Source organism: Diabrotica virgifera, chromosome 5, assembly GCF_917563875.1.
Source record: "Diabrotica virgifera virgifera chromosome 5, PGI_DIABVI_V3a".
NCBI lineage: Eukaryota > Metazoa > Arthropoda > Insecta > Coleoptera > Chrysomelidae > Diabrotica > Diabrotica virgifera.
The window spans coordinates 149,859,360-149,877,804 of record NC_065447.1 but is presented as its reverse complement, the minus strand read 5'-3'; the positions used below and the strand labels follow the sequence as shown (position 1 = coordinate 149,877,804).

The 18,445-nt window shown below is 33.7% G+C and overlaps 3 protein-coding genes across 4 annotated transcripts in view; 2 read left to right on the top strand and 1 right to left on the bottom strand.

Moving 5' to 3' along the window:
• The window catches only part of LOC126885494 (NFX1-type zinc finger-containing protein 1-like), a gene marked incomplete at its 3' end in the record, with an annotated part of 372,388 nt that extends 361,256 nt beyond the window's left edge, over window positions 1-11,132 (top strand). Inside the window, 1 exon segment of the mRNA XM_050652072.1 lies at window positions 10,894-11,132. Within this exon segment, the coding sequence (XP_050508029.1) occupies window positions 10,894-11,132 (239 nt within the window).
• LOC126884504 (uncharacterized) lies at window positions 1,444-8,363 on the top strand. 2 transcript variants are annotated; one of them, XR_007698070.1, is made up of 2 exons: window positions 1,444-1,794; window positions 7,906-8,363. XR_007698070.1 is itself a non-coding variant. In XM_050650447.1 (2 exons), the coding sequence occupies exon 2, from the start codon at window positions 2,656-2,658 to the stop codon at window positions 4,036-4,038; it is 1,383 nt and encodes a 460-aa protein (XP_050506404.1). In that variant the 5' UTR covers window positions 1,447-1,794; window positions 1,883-2,655; the 3' UTR covers window positions 4,039-4,220. The 2 variants fall into 2 exon arrangements, 1 of the variants encoding a protein (XP_050506404.1); XM_050650447.1 differs by lacking the exon at window positions 7,906-8,363 and adding an exon at window positions 1,883-4,220 and having other exon boundaries at window positions 1,447-1,794.
• Window positions 11,133-16,668: 5,536 nt separating the features above from the next.
• The window catches only part of LOC126885493 (general transcription factor II-I repeat domain-containing protein 2-like), an 8,150-nt gene continuing 6,373 nt past the window's right edge, over window positions 16,669-18,445 (bottom strand). Inside the window, exons 2-3 of the mRNA XM_050652071.1 lie at window positions 17,145-18,439; window positions 16,669-17,097 (exon numbers count right to left, since the gene is read on the bottom strand). Of these exons, the coding sequence (XP_050508028.1) occupies window positions 16,669-17,097; window positions 17,145-18,439 (1,724 nt within the window). The remainder of the gene's footprint in view (window positions 17,098-17,144; window positions 18,440-18,445) is intronic.

Here is an 18,445-nt window from a genome sequence, read left to right as displayed (position 1 = left end):
TGATGATTCTAATTATAAAAGGAGGAGAGAAGATGATGGAAAAGAAAGAGAGCTTTTCGAAATAAGTAGGAAGACAAATAGAACACCAGTCAAACATAATAAAGATGAAAACATCGACAAACTATTGGAGTTGATGAATGAGATGAGAAAAGAAATGCAAGAAATGAGGAGTGATACAAAGGAAATGCGAAGAGAGCAGAAAGAAATGCGACATGAAGTTAATCAAATAAATCAGGAACACCAATTTATAAAAGAAGAATACGAAAGAATAAAAAAAAGAGAACGAGATGATGAAACGAGAAGTAAGCAGCTTGAAGCAAAGTGTGGAGAGAATAGAAAAAGAGAAGAAAGAAAACAATGTGGTGATAACCGGCCTCCAAATACAGACAGAAGACTCAAAAACATTAAAAAACACTATGACCAATTTTGTTGCGGTAAAATTAAAAGTACTAGTTCAGGTAAAAACTGCGAGAAAAATAGGAGACAGAATATGTAAGCTGGAGTTTGATAATGTGGAAGACAAAGAAAAAATCATGCAAAATAAATTCAAGCTGCAAAACATTAGAGACCAACGCATATATATTAATCACGACCTAACTGCAACAGAAAGAGAAATGCAGAAATGCGGGCTCTTAGAGCCCGCGCAGACTGCAGACTTTTTAGTCGGCCGATAGTTTAGTCGGCTTCTTAATCAGTACAGAGAGGTATGCCGATGCGCACATTACACCGATTCACCGATGCATACCTCTCTGTACTGAGAAGCCGACTAAACTATCGGCTGACTAAAAAGTCTGCAGTCTGAAGCAAAAGATTCTTAAGTTTTTACTCCATTTATAACATTTGTAACAAGCCTCAAAGATATAGGTATTAGCTATTTTCGAGGTGGACATTTTTTACAAACCCTTGGGTATTCATGGAACCTACATAAGGTTGGGCGTTTAAGGGTTGATTTAATTCAAAATTTATTTTTTGGCCTCTATAAATAATGATGTTATTGTTTTGTATTGCTGAGTAGACAATTTAAAATGACAAATTTCAAGACCTTTCAAATGAGCTTACACACTACTCCTATTCTCATTTAAAAAAAATGGCTTCTTAAAATTCTCACTATTATGGCATGTATGTCAAAAAATCACAATTTAAAAATAAACATTTACCTTTTTCGGGATTTTTCTCAAAATTACCCTATTTTCGAAAAAATGAATTTATTCCATAATTTTGAACCTCCGCAAAAAAATCGACCAGTCTCGGGATTTTTCTCAAAAGTGCTCTATTCTCGAAAAAAGAATTTATTCCATAATGTTGGACCTCTCTATATATAATATTTCAATGTATCGGCTTCTGCGATATTACGGTTGAAAATTTAGTAGTAACGTTTGTTGAGTTTTGGTTGTTTATAACCGATTATTTTGTCCTTGGAGGATGTATAATTTGTATGTTTGGATGTATATGCTTTTTGTGTGAGTCAGTGAGAGAAGATTTTTGTTGTAGAGTTTTTTGTTTTGAACGCCTTGTTAGCAAATCAACAACGTTCATTCTTCTTTTCAATAAACATTTTTGAGAAAGCACTTGAAGCCTGGTCGGCGATTTGGATTCCCAGTTTTTTTAATTGAAATGGTACTTTTTCAATCCTTTGGTGGGATGTACTGGGAATTCTCTCATTGAGGTATCCGTTGGTGTGCTGGAAATTTGGGGCACGTAAAGATTTGTCTTGGAAAATCCTCTAGAGATTAATTCGATGTTTATTGATGGCCAGGCTGAGAGTCGTGTAATAGACCCTTTTGTATGTTAAAGGTAAGCTGAAGTCATTTTTGTTCAGTTTATTGGTTCTCAGTTTTAAGAAGTTAGTTCAGTTATTTTTATTTTCTTTTTCTTTTGCTAGGGTGTTCCGGTAGTACAAAATTGTATGTATTTATCGATCCTGTTTAAAGAAGTAATAGAAGTACATTTATTTACCAGATTTACATTTATTCAGTCTATTGGAAATAATAAATTTGGCAGATTTATTTAGAAGTTCGATATTTGACGTGACATTTTGACAAAATTTAAGGAAGATTGCAGTGTGTTTATCCAGGCAAATGATTTTTTTTATTGAAGGAAATAAGGACGGTAATAGATTTTATTTTATTTTATGGGAGAAAACAAGAAAGAACAAGGTACAATTTAGATTGGGTTAAGGGGTCTAAAAAGGGGACTAAAATACAATGATTTTTATATTTATGTGAAGGAAACAGCTGGTTCTGGTTTATTTTTTTTAATTAATTACTTACTTTTGTTCTTATAAACTATTGAAATCAAAATTAATATTTGTATGTAAAAAGGGACTTAAAAATTTTGTTGACATTATATTCTCTATAGTTATCTAGTGTTTTATTTGAACTGTCATGTCTCATGCTCATCTAAATCAAACCAACTAATTAAAAATAATAATTCCGACTGAGAAATAGCTGTGGTACATTTTTGGCGGCCAACTTAAGGGGCTTTTCAACCACCCGAGATTTTTATTTTTTTTTAGATAGTTCAAGTAAGACATAGGTTACGTAGAGTTACAGAAGTTGAAAATTAATAATCAAAAGTTAAATGTACTTTTATTTAAAGTGAGGTAGAGGTTTTCTTGTCTTATTTTTTTGTGTATTTTAATTTCTCTAAAAGAAAATGTCGTTTAAACTTGATGTTGACCGTTTGGTCAAAGACGAACTTGAAGTTGAGTTGCAAATGAGAGGTATTGTTTTGACTAATTGTAAGGTAGAAGAGTTAAAGAGTACTTTGCGTAGTTGCCTTGTTTTAGAAAAATCTGGCAAAATCCCTAACTTTGATTTACCTCCTGATATTCCTGCTGAGTTGACAAGTTGTGAAAATAAATTAAAAGAGATTCTGAATATTATTAATGCTTTTACAGGTACTGCAAACCAAATAAGAAGGATTGAGACTAAGTTTGCACATCTTTCAGGTAGATTGAACCGTATTCACAGTACAGACACTGATGAAATGTCAAAGCGTTCTGCATTGTTAAAGAAATTGATGGATTTGATAGGTGAATATACTACTAAGTCTAATGTTTTGAAAACTAGTAATGTTGTTTCTGTAGAGATGCCTACTGATCCTAATTTTTATCATCATATTGATTTATCAGGTCTTAATTTAAATGATCCTAATGGTAATTCTACCCCTACTCGAAATATTTCTGCACCGAATGTGAGTAACCAAGCAAATCAAACTTCGAATTCAACAGTTAATCCCATTGTTTCCTTGTCATCTAATAATTTTCCTTCAGAACCTGTATATAAGTGGGGAATTAAGTATTCTGGTAAACCGCAAAATTTTTCTGTTTTTCTTGAAGAAGTTGAGGAGTATTGTAGGTCACGTAATGTAAATAAAATTCAGTTATTTTCTTGTGCTAGAGATTTATTTACTGGTAATGCTTTAGGTTTTTATAAATTGTATAGGAACTATGCTAGCAACTGGGATAGTTTAGTGAGCCTAATGAAGGAAGAATTTACCCTTTCTGCAGATGAGATCTGGCAGGATATTCTTCATACTACTCAAGAATCTAACGAGTCCATTGGTATGTTTGTTGCCAAGATGACCAGTAAGTTCGAACAAATGCCAACACCAGTTCCGGACAGTTTAAAAATGCAGGTGTTACTTAAAAACATTTTACCTTTTTATCAGGAAAGATTAACTTTAGTCGAAGTAAAGAGTCCTTTTGATTTAATTGACTTGTGTCGAAAAATTGAGCAAACTCGAATTAATATTGAGTCGTTTAAGCCTTCTTCTAGTAGTAGAGCTAATTCTTCTCGTCATCACGTTGTACAAGAAGTAGAGGCGTTTGTACCTAAATGCTGGCGCTGTAATGAGTATGGTCACGTGGTTAAGGACTGTAAGAGGCCAAAACGTGTGTTTAGATGCTTTGGTTGTAACAAGGAAGGTTTTACTAAAAATACTTGTCCTCAATGTAATTCACAGAATCGTAACAATAATAATTCTAGAACTGGAAACAATTCTGGAAATAATTCGGGAAACGGCAACCGGAGATAGTGGACGACCGGGCTATCTCGAATCGGAACGGACAGTTAACGGTCGATAAGGAAGAAGGTAGTGATAATTTTTATTCATTTAAGTTAGTTTTAGATTATATTTTAGCACAGAGTAATGACAGTGAATGTCTTTATGTAGAAGTTGATATCTTAGGTAAGACAGTATTCGGTTTATTGGATTGTGGAGCCAATAAAGTTTTTGTAAATATGCCTACATGGGAGATTTTACGTAGTTTAGGTGTACATTTAAAAACTGTTCCAGATGGGTCTTGCAGAGTTGCGGATGGTAGTCAGAGTCCTTTATTAGGTGTAGCTTCGGTGCCTATAAAACTTCGTGATGTTGTTAAGGTAATTGATGTTTTCGTTTGGCCACAGTGTAGACACTCTTTAGTACTAGGTGTAGATTTCTGGGTGCGAATGGGTATTGTACCAGATTTACGAAAAGGAGAGTGGTTTTTCTCTTCGGAAGTTATGAGTGTTCCAGTGGTTAATTCGATACAATCGGAATCTGAACTTCTACCAGAGCAACGTAAACAGCTTAACGAACTCGTTGATTCTTATTTTTCTAGTATCGACCCAGACAAATTAACTTGTACTAATGTAGTTCAACACAAAATTGTAGTTAGTCAACAAGAACCAATCAAGCAGAGGTTTTATCCGGTATCACCAATTAAGCAGGATATGATCAACAAGGAGCTGGACAAAATGCTGAAGCTTGGTGTTGTCGAACAGTCACACAGCGGATGGTCTTCACCAGTGTTGCTGGTACCTAAAAAGAATGGGGAATGGCGTTTTTGCGTTGATTTTAGGAAAGTAAATCGTGTTACTGAGCGTGATGCTTATCCTTTACCCTATATAAATAGCATTTTAAGTAAGTTAGGTGGAGCTAGATATTTGTCAACAATGGACATTAAGAGTGCCTATTGGCAGGTGGGTCTTACTGAAGAGAGCAAGCAGTACACGGCGTTTACTGTGCCAGGGCGTGGACTTTTCCAGTATTGTCGTATGCCTTTCGGATTGCACAACGCTCCAGCTACGTTTCAAAGATTAGTAGATAATCTATTAGGTCCTGAACTCTCTGAGTATGTTTTTGTGTACTTAGATGATATATGTCTGGCTACGTCAACTTACGATAAACATGTCGAAGTCTTGACAGAAATCTTTGCCAGATTGAAAAAAGCCAATTTGACCCTTAATAAAGAAAAATGTTCTTTCTGTGTGTCAGAACTTAAATACTTGGGTTATGTTGTTAACTCTAGTGGTCTGTCTGTAGATCCGGCAAAAGTAGAGGCCATTGTGAATCTTCCACGACCCACCAATGTCACTGAAGTCAGAAGAGTCCTTGGAGTTATAGGATGGTATCGTAAGTTTGTAAATAGTTATTCAGATCTTATTTCACCTTTGTGTAGATTATTACAAAAGAACAAGAAGTTCGTTTGGGACAAAGCTTGTGAGGAAGCTTTTCAGAGTATTAAAGACGCTCTTGTCTCAGCACCTATTTTGTCTAGTCCTAATTTTGACAAACCTTTTTACGTACAAACTGATGCGTCAGCGTATGGTCTTGGAGCTGTCCTTACTCAAAAGTATGATGAAACTGAACATGTAATTTGTTATTTGTCTAGAACTCTAAATAGAGCCGAGAGAAACTATAGCAGTGTTGAGCGTGAATGCCTCTGTGTTTTGTGGGCGTGTGAAACTTTACGAGCTTATCTAGATGGTTATAAGTTCTACGTAATCACTGATTGCTACTCGTTGTTATGGTTGGACAATTTGAAGGACCCTCAAGGACGACTTGGTAGATGGGCCTTACGTCTGCAACAGTTTGACTATGAAGTACTGCATCGCAAAGGTAAGGATCACATAGTTCCTGACACCCTTTCGCGAGCTTTAGAACTACCTGTTAATAGTGTACATATGATAAATTCTGTAGAAATAAGTAATGTTCAAGCAATAAACCCCGAATGTGACGAATATGATTTTTCTTCTACCAGTGATAAATGGTATAAGAAAATGTGTAATAATGTAAATAAAAATCCTTTAAAATTTGTCAGATGGAGACTAGCAAATAATAAGTTGTATAAATATATTGATCAAGATTTTCCGAGTTTAAGAGATGATTGTGAATATTGGAAACATGTAGTTCCAAAAGATTTTCGAGATAAGATACTTCAGAGGTGTCATGATTCTTGTGTTTCAGGTCATTTAGGTATCTACAAAACATTTCATCGTGTATCTCGCCTTTTCTATTGGCCTTTTATGAAAATGGACATTACGAAATATATAAGGAAATGTGAGGTTTGTTTAAGGACGAAGCCTGAACAGAAAAGTCCTGCAGGACATATGGGACAGGCTGTCGAACCCACAAAACCTTGGGAGATCATCAGTATGGACTTATTTGGACCATTGCCCAGAAGTTCAGCTGGTAATACTTGGATTTTGGTAGTTACTGATAAGTTCAGTAAATTTCCTCTTTTATTCCCTCTGAGAAAGGCAACTGCCACTTCTATAAGTAAAATTTTAAAAGAAAATGTATTTCTTTTGTTTGGTGTTCCCAGAGTCTTAAAATGTGATAATGGAAGTCAGTTCAAAGGTAATGTTCTAAGATCTTTTTGTCAAGAGTTTGGAATCAGATTTCTTTTTACTCCAAATTTTACCCCTCATCCAAACCCTACTGAACGAATTAATCGTATCATGAAAACCATGTTGATGGCTTATGTTAAAGATAATCATAGGTTGTGGGATGTTAATTTACCTGAACTAGGTTGTGCTATTAGAACTGCCAAACATGAGGTGACAGGTCAAACACCATATTTCATTAATTTTGGTTGTGAGATGATGACTCATGGAAGTGAATATCATCTAAAAATAGGGAATGAAGAAAATAAACAACGTGTTTATGATCGTTCTAAAAATATGAATAAGTTGAGAGACTGGGTTAAGAAGCGGATTGATAAAGCTTCGGATAACACCAGAGAGAGATATAATTTAAGAAGAAGAGATGTTCATTTTAAGGAAAATGATTTAGTTTGGAAAAAGAACTATGTTCTGTCTGATAAAGCTAATTATTTTACATCTAAGTTTGCTGATAGATTTGTTGGACCTTTTAGAGTAAAGCGTAAGGTTGGTTATTGTACATATGAATTAATAAATGATAATGGCAAGTCTATTGGTCACTGGCATGTGAAAGACTTGAAACCTCACCCACAGAACTCTGATAGCCACGTTGAATCGGATTCTGATGTAGATAGTGTAACATAGTATGTATTTTTAACAAGTTTCTTTGGGATTCAATTCAAAGAAACTTAATTTTCTTTCCGGAAGGAAAGGTGGAGTTATTACGGTTGAAAATTTAGTAGTAACGTTTGTTGAGTTTTGGTTGTTTATAACCGATTATTTTGTCCTTGGAGGATGTATAATTTGTATGTTTGGATGTATATGCTTTTTGTGTGAGTCAGTGAGAGAAGATTTTTGTTGTAGAGTTTTTTGTTTTGAACGCCTTGTTAGCAAATCAACAACGTTCATTCTTCTTTTCAATAAACATTTTTGAGAAAGCACTTGAAGCCTGGTCGGCGATTTGGATTCCCAGTTTTTTTAATTGAAATGGTACTTTTTCAATCCTTTGGTGGGATGTACTGGGAATTCTCTCATTGAGGTATCCGTTGGTGTGCTGGAAATTTGGGGCACGTAAAGATTTGTCTTGGAAAATCCTCTAGAGATTAATTCGATGTTTATTGATGGCCAGGCTGAGAGTCGTGTAATAGACCCTTTTGTATGTTAAAGGTAAGCTGAAGTCATTTTTGTTCAGTTTATTGGTTCTCAGTTTTAAGAAGTTAGTTCAGTTATTTTTATTTTCTTTTTCTTTTGCTAGGGTGTTCCGGTAGTACAAAATTGTATGTATTTATCGATCCTGTTTAAAGAAGTAATAGAAGTACATTTATTTACCAGATTTACATTTATTCAGTCTATTGGAAATAATAAATTTGGCAGATTTATTTAGAAGTTCGATATTTGACGTGACATTTTGACAAAATTTAAGGAAGATTGCAGTGTGTTTATCCAGGCAAATGATTTTTTTTATTGAAGGAAATAAGGACGGTAATAGATTTTATTTTATTTTATGGGAGAAAACAAGAAAGAACAAGGTACAATTTAGATTGGGTTAAGGGGTCTAAAAAGGGGACTAAAATACAATGATTTTTATATTTATGTGAAGGAAACAGCTGGTTCTGGTTTATTTTTTTTAATTAATTACTTACTTTTGTTCTTATAAACTATTGAAATCAAAATTAATATTTGTATGTAAAAAGGGACTTAAAAATTTTGTTGACATTATATTCTCTATAGTTATCTAGTGTTTTATTTGAACTGTCATGTCTCATGCTCATCTAAATCAAACCAACTAATTAAAAATAATAATTCCGACTGAGAAATAGCTGTGGTAGCGATATAGTTGGGTAGGACTTTTTCTTAAAAAATTTCTCCCCGGAACCCCTCTTCTCATCCGTTTAAAGGGGGTAATTTGTGGTTTTTGCGAAACGTAGCCCTTCCTATACGTTTTGCAAAAAATGTTCTTAATATGAAGAGGACTATATTTCCTACAATTTATTTTACGACAACATATGTCTATTACCCACCGTTTAGCGGGGGTGGCGCCCAAAGTTGTCAACTTTTTAAAAAAGATGTTTTAAAAAAATATTTTCTCCTAACTGGAATGGGAATCAAGAATAAACCCTGCGGCAATTAATCACAAATCAGTGGCTGATTTTTTGGTATAGGTTTCATTTAAGGACATTTGCCCATTTTTTAATTACAGGCTGTTACATTAAAAAAAAACCCTTTTTATACCATCTGAACCGCTTATGCTAGAGTAAAAATACTTTCAGCGATTACCCATGTACTAGTATTATTTACAAATTTGTATAACGCACCCCCATTTTTCCACGGACCACCAAAAAATGAGGAGAATTAATAAAGAAAGTGATTTTCTTGTCATACTTCACACACCATGTCCTTTATTAAAAATGCTTCATATATCATTTTGTGCATGTTATTATTACCCATGCATGGATACCAAAAGCGATTACTTGGTGCAACCCCTGTAGCAAAAAAATATATAACGGTGGTTAAAATTTTTTTTTTTGCTTTTTGACCAAAAAGGCATATGCTCCATCAATATTGTTTTTCATAAATATATATATGGTTATTGCAACATCGAACCCTGTTCCTGAAAATATCTGGAGCATGTTTTTACTTCTTTGTCCTTAAGCGCCGGACTCCACTTGCGATTTTCTAGTGGCGCAATTGTTTTGTCGCGAAGATTGAATACATTATTTCAAATACAAGTCAATCCAGGATTATTTAGTCGCAAACTGATTGACTTCTGTTTGAAAGAATGTGTTCAATCTTCGCGACAAAACAATCGCGCTACTACAAATCGCAAGTGGAGTCCGGCGCTAATTATGCATTTTGTTGAAACAAAACTTATACAGGAAAAAATACCACTATTTTCTCTACAAATAAGGTTCTATGCATTTTTTTCGTATAAGCAACCGTTACGGCACAGTGGCGCCGTAAACCTCAGAAATGCTTTGGGGGGGCTCCAGTTTTTGTTTTTTTTTCGTCACCTATTTATTTTAATAATAACGTACTTATGGCAAATAAAAGAACACACTGCCTGCTACACATTATGACCTATGCATGTTTTACTTTCTTTGCACCCTAAAGCCACAGTGGTGGCCCAAAATAAATGTTTGCATATTTTCTTTATTAATTCTTGTTTTTTTTGGTGGTTCCGGGAAAAATATGAGGGTGAGGGTGCATTATACAAATTTGTAAATAATACTTGTACATGGGTAATGGCTGAAAGTTTTTTTACTCTAGCATAAGCGATTCAGATGGTATAAAAAGGGGTTTCTTAAAATGTAACACCCTGTAATTAAAAAATGGTCAATTGCCCTTAAATGAAACCAATACCAAAATATCAGCCACTTATTTGTGAGTAGGGTTTCTTCTTGATTCCCATTACAGTTAGGGAAAAATATTTTTAAAAAAAAACATCTTTTTTAGAAACTTGTCCAAATTTGGAGCGCCACCCCCGCTAAACGGCGGGTTATAGACATATGCCGTCGGGAAATAAATTGTAGGAAATATAGTCCTCTTCATATTTTTATTAAGGAAATTTTTTGCAAAACGTACAAGAAGGGCTATGTTTCGCAAAAACCAATTAAAAAAAGTTAGTCTCATAATAAGTACCCCTTGATATATCAGAAAAAAAAATAACACCGGACTCGTGTCCAGTTTGCGAGGTTCAACCTCTGATTCCTACACTATAATTAATTACCCGGTTTTGATCTACGCATTTTTCAGATACTTGAATTTCTGGATACTTACTGCAAAATTCAACATACAGATGTTATCTATAAAAGATCATTTCCTAATCGAAGTTCGAGGTTTGTCACCTTGTAAGGAAAGCACATAACATGTTTATTAATGGGTACAGTTAATTTCATGCGCTACCTCGGCCATCCCGCTTGAGAGTGCCAGCGTCAGCGTCAGCTGATGTTCCTGTGTAGCACTTTCAGTGGGTGGGCTCTTGTTATTTGGTTCGTTTGTGGTGGTTGTGGTTGGTGGTTGCTGAGCTGTATACATAACTGATTAGCTGATTGTATAACAGGAGCCTGCCTCTTCAACACCCCGCATAATTATTATTTTGTTTATTTACTAAATTTTACCACATGTATATAACATCGGCATCAAACAATTTTGCATGCTTTTTTTTATTACTTACATTTAGTATATTGATAGTAACTTTTGTAATAATCTATTATGATGCAAATATTTTGTACATGTCTTTTAGGTCGAAACAGTAACACAACTTTTGGATAGTCCCCAGCGATTTACTAAGTCTATAAACGATAATGTTAAAACACATTTAGAAGCTTTAAAAAAAGAAACTGCTTCAAACATTGCTTTAACTGACGCCGATAGAAAAGAAATTGTAAAAGCGATGGGTTTTAAACAAGGTCACTGGTATAAATGTCCCAATGGACATCCATATTGTATTGCAGATTGTGGTGGAGCAATGGTTACGTCAATGTAAGTAAATTTTAAACAACACACTTAAAATTATTTGTAAAATGTGTTATCTTTTTTTTAAATGCCACAGTGTTCTACTAGGGTTTTACAAATTCATTACCACCCGAATAATTTTTCACCCCTAAACCACCCTTGGGTGGGTAAAAAGTCTCCACAACATTTCATTACATCCGATTTTCTAAAAACCTTTGTTCCTAAAAAACTCAAATAATTAGTTGTTGTCGGCGTATTACTGCTCTATTAGATGCCATAATTAAAATTTCTAAAATCTAATTAATTTCCCCATACCCTTATAAAAACTATACGGAGACAATCTACCTTGAATACCTTCAACACCATCCCAAAATGGAGACGTACGATGCCATTCGTGATGCAAATTCGCAAAATTGAAAAGAGAAAATACCAATAAGTTGGCAAAAACAACCATAGTTTGTTCAAAATGCCAGAAGTATGTATGCGGTAAGCACAGCAAGAAGTCAAATGTTTCTTCATCCTACGATTATGCCAATGGACCGTGATAATGTGACGTCAAAACGTCAAAAAGGTTTCCAAACAAAGCAAACGTTTGACGTCTGTCAATTGATTATACATGTGATTTGTGTAATCATTTTTAATTTTATTTTGTTTTAAAAATCATTTGCACATTTTTTCTAAAGACACAATCCTTGTTAGTCATATCAATCATATTGCTTTTAATTTTATAAATGTCCCTACACAGAATCAAGGATTTACAAACTACATAGTACTTACTGCATTTCTTCAGGATCTTAAACAGTCCTATTTGGAAACTACTGCAATTAAATATCCTACAAGCAATATATTCCAAATATATAAACCCAAATAAACACCACGTGTGAATTTTTGACTTTTTGTTTTGTTTGGAAACCTTTCCAGAGTAGCCAACATTGATTTGACGTCACGACTACCATGGTCCATTCCACTGAACCCGAAGACTCATGGTAAATTATAAATTTTTAATATAATAATAATAAAGGCAGTTTTTGTTTTTATTCGATTCAGAGTTGGACCACCATCTCCATATAGCTATTTCAGCATCCCATGCATCTTCAGTGAAGCTATGCAGTCACAACTCTGAAGCGAATATTAACAACCCTGCCTATTTAAGGGAAACCATCGCGATACAATGATTCCACCTTTTGAGACCCAATCTAGCGCCATCTCTCGCAAAACGAGGAAAACAACGAAAAGCCCTAGATACAAAGTTTACTACTTTTTAAACAATTAGAATAATTGAAATAAAAATATAATAAACAATATTTTAAATCCAAGACTTTTCGTTAATAAAAACTGCTTTCTGGCTGCATCCTGTATCCCTGGCTTTTACCTTGCCGCTCGGCTGAAATAGAGTACTTTCCCGCTAGGTATGTAATATACTATTTCTAAAGTTTGTACACTATATGTTGCTCACTTTTTTGAAGACAACGGTATCTATTTTAAGATTTTATTCTTATTCTAGTAAAAGTTATGAATTTTTTAGTACAAGGTGCAGATTCGTGAATTGCAAAGTTTCATCGCAAAAGTTGAGAGGCAAAATTAAAAATTTATCTTATTAATCACGTTTATGTTAAAGCATAGAGTACAAAGAAGTTTTCTGGAAAGTTTTAGTTACAAATGTTTATTAGAAAAAAAAAATGGCGTAACTTTTAATATAGACGTTATACATTCCCAAAATAACACTTATTTTTTGAGATACTGACCATGGGAGGTGAATGGCTAATTTTGGTCTTATTTTATGTTTTGGATGGTGCTGACAATGAAAAAGTGGTTTATTTTGAATTTTATGTGAGGAAACATTGTCAAAATCGCAATTTTAACCTAAAAATGAAAAAAAAAAAGCGAAGTCACGAATTTTTACGTTTAACTCACTACAAATCTGTTCCATTTTAATATTTTTTTCTAAAATTTCTACAGTATATATTTCTCACCTTTGTAAAGACTATGAAAGTAACTGTATTCTTTCAGTCTTTTTTTTTATAAAAGTTATGAATTTTTAAAAATAAAAGGTACAGATTCGTGAATTGTAGAGTTAAATCGCAAAAATTAAGTGACAAAATTTAAAATTTATCTATTTGATTTCGTTTATGTCAAACCATAGAGTTCAAAGAAGTTTTATGGGGAGTTTTAGGTCTAGATGTGTTATAGAAAAAATATGGTGCAACTTTTAATTTTAAGAAAAACGTGGTTTAACTTTTTTTTACTTTTAGAGCAAAATTGCGATTTTGACAATGTTCTCTCACCTAAGATTCAAAACAAACTTGATTTTCTTTCAGCACCATCAAAAACATAAAGTAATACCAAAATTAGCCATTCACCACCAATGATCAGTGTCTCGAAAAATTTGCGTTATTTTGGGGATTTATAACGTAAATGTTAAACGCTGCACCATTTGTTTTCTATGAAACATTTTGATCCAAAACTTTCCAGAAAACTTCTTTGTACTCGTATTTTATTTCTGAATTTGATTTAAAATCTATATTTTAACATTTGTCAGTCAAATTTTGCGATTAAACTTTGAAATTCACGAATCTGCACCTTGTACTTTAAAATATTCATAACTTTTACTAGAATAAGACTCAAAGCTTAAAGTAGAAACCATTGTCTTCAGAAATGTGAGCGATATATAGTGTACAAAGTTTAGAAAACAATATTAAAACGGACCAGAGTTGTAACGAGCTAAACGCAAAAAAACGTGATTTAATTTTTTTTATTTTTAGGGTACAATTGCAATTTTGACCATATTCCCCCACCTAAAATTTAAAATAAATTTCATTATCGTTTCACGGTCAAAAACATAATCTAAGACCAAAATTAGCCATTCACCACCCATGGTCAGTATCTCGAAAAATAAGCGTTATATTGGGGATTTCTAACGTCGACATTAAAAGTTGCACTATTTTTTTTTTCTATAAAACATTTTGATCTAAAACTTACCAGAAAACATCTTTGTACTCTCTACTTTAACATAAACGTGATTAGGAAGCTAAATTTTAAACTTCGTCACACACCTTTTGCGATTAAACTTTGCAATGCACAAATCCGCACCTTTTCCTTTGAAAAATTCATAGCCTTTATCAGGATAAGAATAAAAGCTTGAAACAGGTACCGTTGTCTTCAGAAATATAGCTATATACTGTAAAAATTTCAGAAAAAAATATTAAAATGGAACAGAGTTGTAGCGAGGTTAACGCAAAAAAACGTGATTTAATTTTTTATTTTTAGGATAAAATTGCGATTTTGACAATGTTCCCCCACATAAAATTCAAAATAAACTTCATTTTCGTTTTTAGCACCCTCGAAAATATAAAGTATGAATAAAATTAGCCATGCACCCCTCCGTGGTCAGTATCTCGAAAACTAAGCGCTTTTTTGAGGGTGTCCCGCTCGTGTATACTAACATCTTAAATCAATGACGAAAACACTAACTATAACCACCTGACAGACTGGTTTAACATTTTAGTGATCATTTTTGTTTTTGTTAAATATTTTAATGCAAAAAAATATCTGGATGACTTACTGAAAGTATTGATTATCTAAAACATACAGTGATTAATCTAGTTTTTCTGTATTTATTAAAATAATAGTAGATTATACCACGAGTCAATAATGATGGCTATTATTCCCGAGGAATATTTACGAACCGAGCCGCGTTAGCGGCGAGGGAGTAACATTCCGAGGGAATGAGAGCCATTATTGCGAGTAGTATACTCTACTTTATCTACGACAAATTAATTAATTTAAGATTTTTAATGAACAACTTTATTTGTTAAAAACATTAAAATTAGTAATAGTACAATTAATAAACTGAATTGGTTGAGAATCATCATTAACTTTAGTAGAGTTTTTAATACAAATATTTGGGATCTCGATTGCTGTAGAACAAGAAGATGGTACATTACTGTTTATCTCTTTAGCGATAGTATCTGCTGTAGTTGCCTTGTTTCTCATAGACTGATCAATGTATCCTTCAGCTACCTGTGTTGACTTCCAGCCCCCATGACGCTTTAATCCAGTTAAATCGCCTCCTCCATCAATATACATAGATTTAATCATTGAATAGAATGACCATAATGAAGACGGTTTATATTTTGCACTTAATTCAGCGAAATAGGCCAGCAGAACATTTTCGGAAAATGATTTCGCGTTGTTTCGAACACGCCATTCGTTGAAGGTTGCGTACGTTTTATTATAAATGGATTTCGATGTTTCAGGTATTAAGGTAGATGCTGTTGCTGTAGCTAGTTCTACAATTTCTGGTGGTGTACAATTAAAAGATTCTTCATTTTCGTCAATCTCAACACAAACTGTCAAATATACTATTCGTTTGACAGTGACACTTTTTGAGGTTGATTATTTTGTTTCCGTGGTGAATTTTGTGATTGTTGTGCCAGAGGGATTAATAGCTATTAATCCCGCATTATTAATCCCTAAGGGATTATTATATGGCATTATATTGCAAACACCACAAGTATAATACATATATTATGTATGAGTCGTAGATAAAAAACATTATAACAAGAATGGAAGAATTTTTTGTATACCTTTTTACTCCTGAAAAAAAGTGTGATAAAAATTAAACTAATTAAAGAATCTTAATAAAAATTTAAAATCGAGTTAAACAAAGAGTAATAAAAATGAAAATAAAAAGGTTTTTAAAAAATGTTAAAACAAAAAAAAACTGACAGGTACTATAGTTAGTACAGTGTAGCAATGGAAGTCAATGGCAATATTTTCATCACAAATTGATTCCACTTCGCTTATGTCGTCTTCTACCTCATCAAACCATTTCAAAAGAGTTTCCTGAGAGTCTTTATTCCCTTATTTGATGTTTTTTGACAAACTGGGACACATTATGTGTAATAACGAACTGGGCACAAACACTAACACCCCGTCTATTAGACGGAAATCACACTTTGAGCCTAAATATCTTTCGAATAACAACCTGCTCCAAATTGCCGAATTCAATACTACTAAATAACAACCCAGCTTGAAAAGTCATAAACGGGTGGCCTTACCGGCCAATTTATTAAATCGTAATCAAAAACACCACGAATAGTCAAAACGTTGACCTCCAACTACACTAGCGCCGCCAAGCGGGAGCAACGGCGTACATAGCTGCCATTAGTTTAAATCAGTGGTCGCCAACCTCTTCAATGTGTTGAGCTACTTTGTTAATTTTGGAATAAACAGCGAGCTACCCACACGGAAGCCACGTAACGCAACGTAAATGAAATAATCCACAGTTAATTTATCATTATATGTATTTATTTTACTATTTAACTGGTAATACATAATACATAGGTACTAATAATAAACTAATAACAAAATAACTAATATTACTAGTACGTACTTGTTCATAGCTACATTCCTACCTATCAAACGAAGGTGTTTGAAAAATAAACACAATCTTTTATCCAGCCACAACGGCATGCCACGTATGATTTAAAAATAGTAATAATAACAACAAAAAAGTAACGCACTATCATAAACATAAACATTGAAAAATAAAAAAGCACGTTCAATGAGAAGGCTGACACTCAGACTCATCGATAATTTTTTTAATGTTTGCAGTATAATTTGATGCAGCCATTCGAATACAATTATCCAAATGTTCATCTGTAAGTCGATTGCGATATTTGTTCTTAATAAACTTCATATTGGAAAAAGAAGATTCACACAAATAGGTTGAACTGAATAATGCTTTCACTTCCAAGGCAACACGGCATAGAACTGAATATTTGTCTTTACTTACAATAGGCCAGATACATTCAGTACTTGAGACTAACGATTTTAAGGCTAAATCATTTTGAAACTCAATGATTTCCATTTCTGTTGCAGCGATGTCTTCGCCAAAGTTCTGCATAACACAAGCTGCAAACTGTTGGATATCAATTTCCATAAAGGGTGAAACAACAAACTGCGCTACTAAAGCCATTTCATTGAAATCCTTAAACGATTTTTGAAGTTACTCTTCAGGGTAGAAATTATTTGTACATGATATTTGTTATCATAGGGTTCTAATGGATTTTGAGATATTTTTTCTGAAAGAATAGGAAAATGCTTGGAATCGCTGTTAATTAGGTTTTGTTCCCAAAACTCCAGCTTTTTGATAAATGCTTTTATATCAGAAATCATTTCCGCTAGTTCTTTGTCTCTCCCCTGAAGCTGCAAATTAAGTTCGTTTAATTTCTCTGTAATGCCCACGAGAAAACCAAAATCTCTAAGCCAGATTGAATTTTCTAGTTCCAGAGTCGGTTCATCGCGTTGTTTGAAAAATTGAACTATGCCAGATAGGACATCATTAAAACGTTTCAGCACCCGTCCTCTACTTAACCATCGGACTTCAGAGTGAAGGAGTAGGTCCCCGTATTGACAGTCAACTTCATCGGCCAAGGTTCTGAATAATCTTCTTTGTAACGCTTGAGCTCTAATCTTGTTCACAATTTTTACCACCAGTCTCATAACCTTGTTTAGTTTCAGGAAATTTCCACATAATGCTTGCTGATGGATAATGCAGTGGTAACAGAGAAATTGCGGAAAAGTTTCATCTTTACGACATAACGCCACCAGACCCTTATCACAACCCACCATAGCTGGAGCGCCATCGGTTGTCAAGCTTACCATTTTCGATATTGGAATTTTCTCGGAAGAAATAATATTTTTTAAATGAGAAAACAACTCCTGTCCAGTAGTGTGTCCTTTCAGTGGAATGAACTTCAAAAGATCTTCTTTAATCGTAAAATCACTAAAAACCATCCTGACGAACACGGCCATCTGGGCAGTGTCAACAACATCTGTTGATTCATCCAGTTGAAGTGAAAAATAAACACAGTTATCTAAGTCAGTTCTTAACTGTAAAAAAATATCATTGCTCATTACTTCTACACGTCTCATCACTGTATTAGCAGAAAGTTGCATAGATTTTATAGCTGAAACTATCTCGTCTTTATTTCTAAAGTTGGCAAATAACGAATCAGCAGCTTCTAAAAACGCCTGTTTTATCATTTCCCCGTCTTCATAAGGTTTCTTTTTTTGTGCAATTATCTGGGACACACGGTACGATGCTTCAGTTGCAGCCTTATTTTTATCGACTGTTCTTAAAAATATTGATTGTTGTCCAATTAACTGTTTTTTTGACTGTTTCAGTTTCTCCTTTCTGGCGGCATAATGTAGTGGGAATGATTTTTCAAAATTAGAATGTACAGTTTTATGATGTCTCTCAATATTTCCTTTTTTAGCAACGGAGACCGAAGTATTACATAACAAACACACATTTTTATCTTTAACTTCTGTAA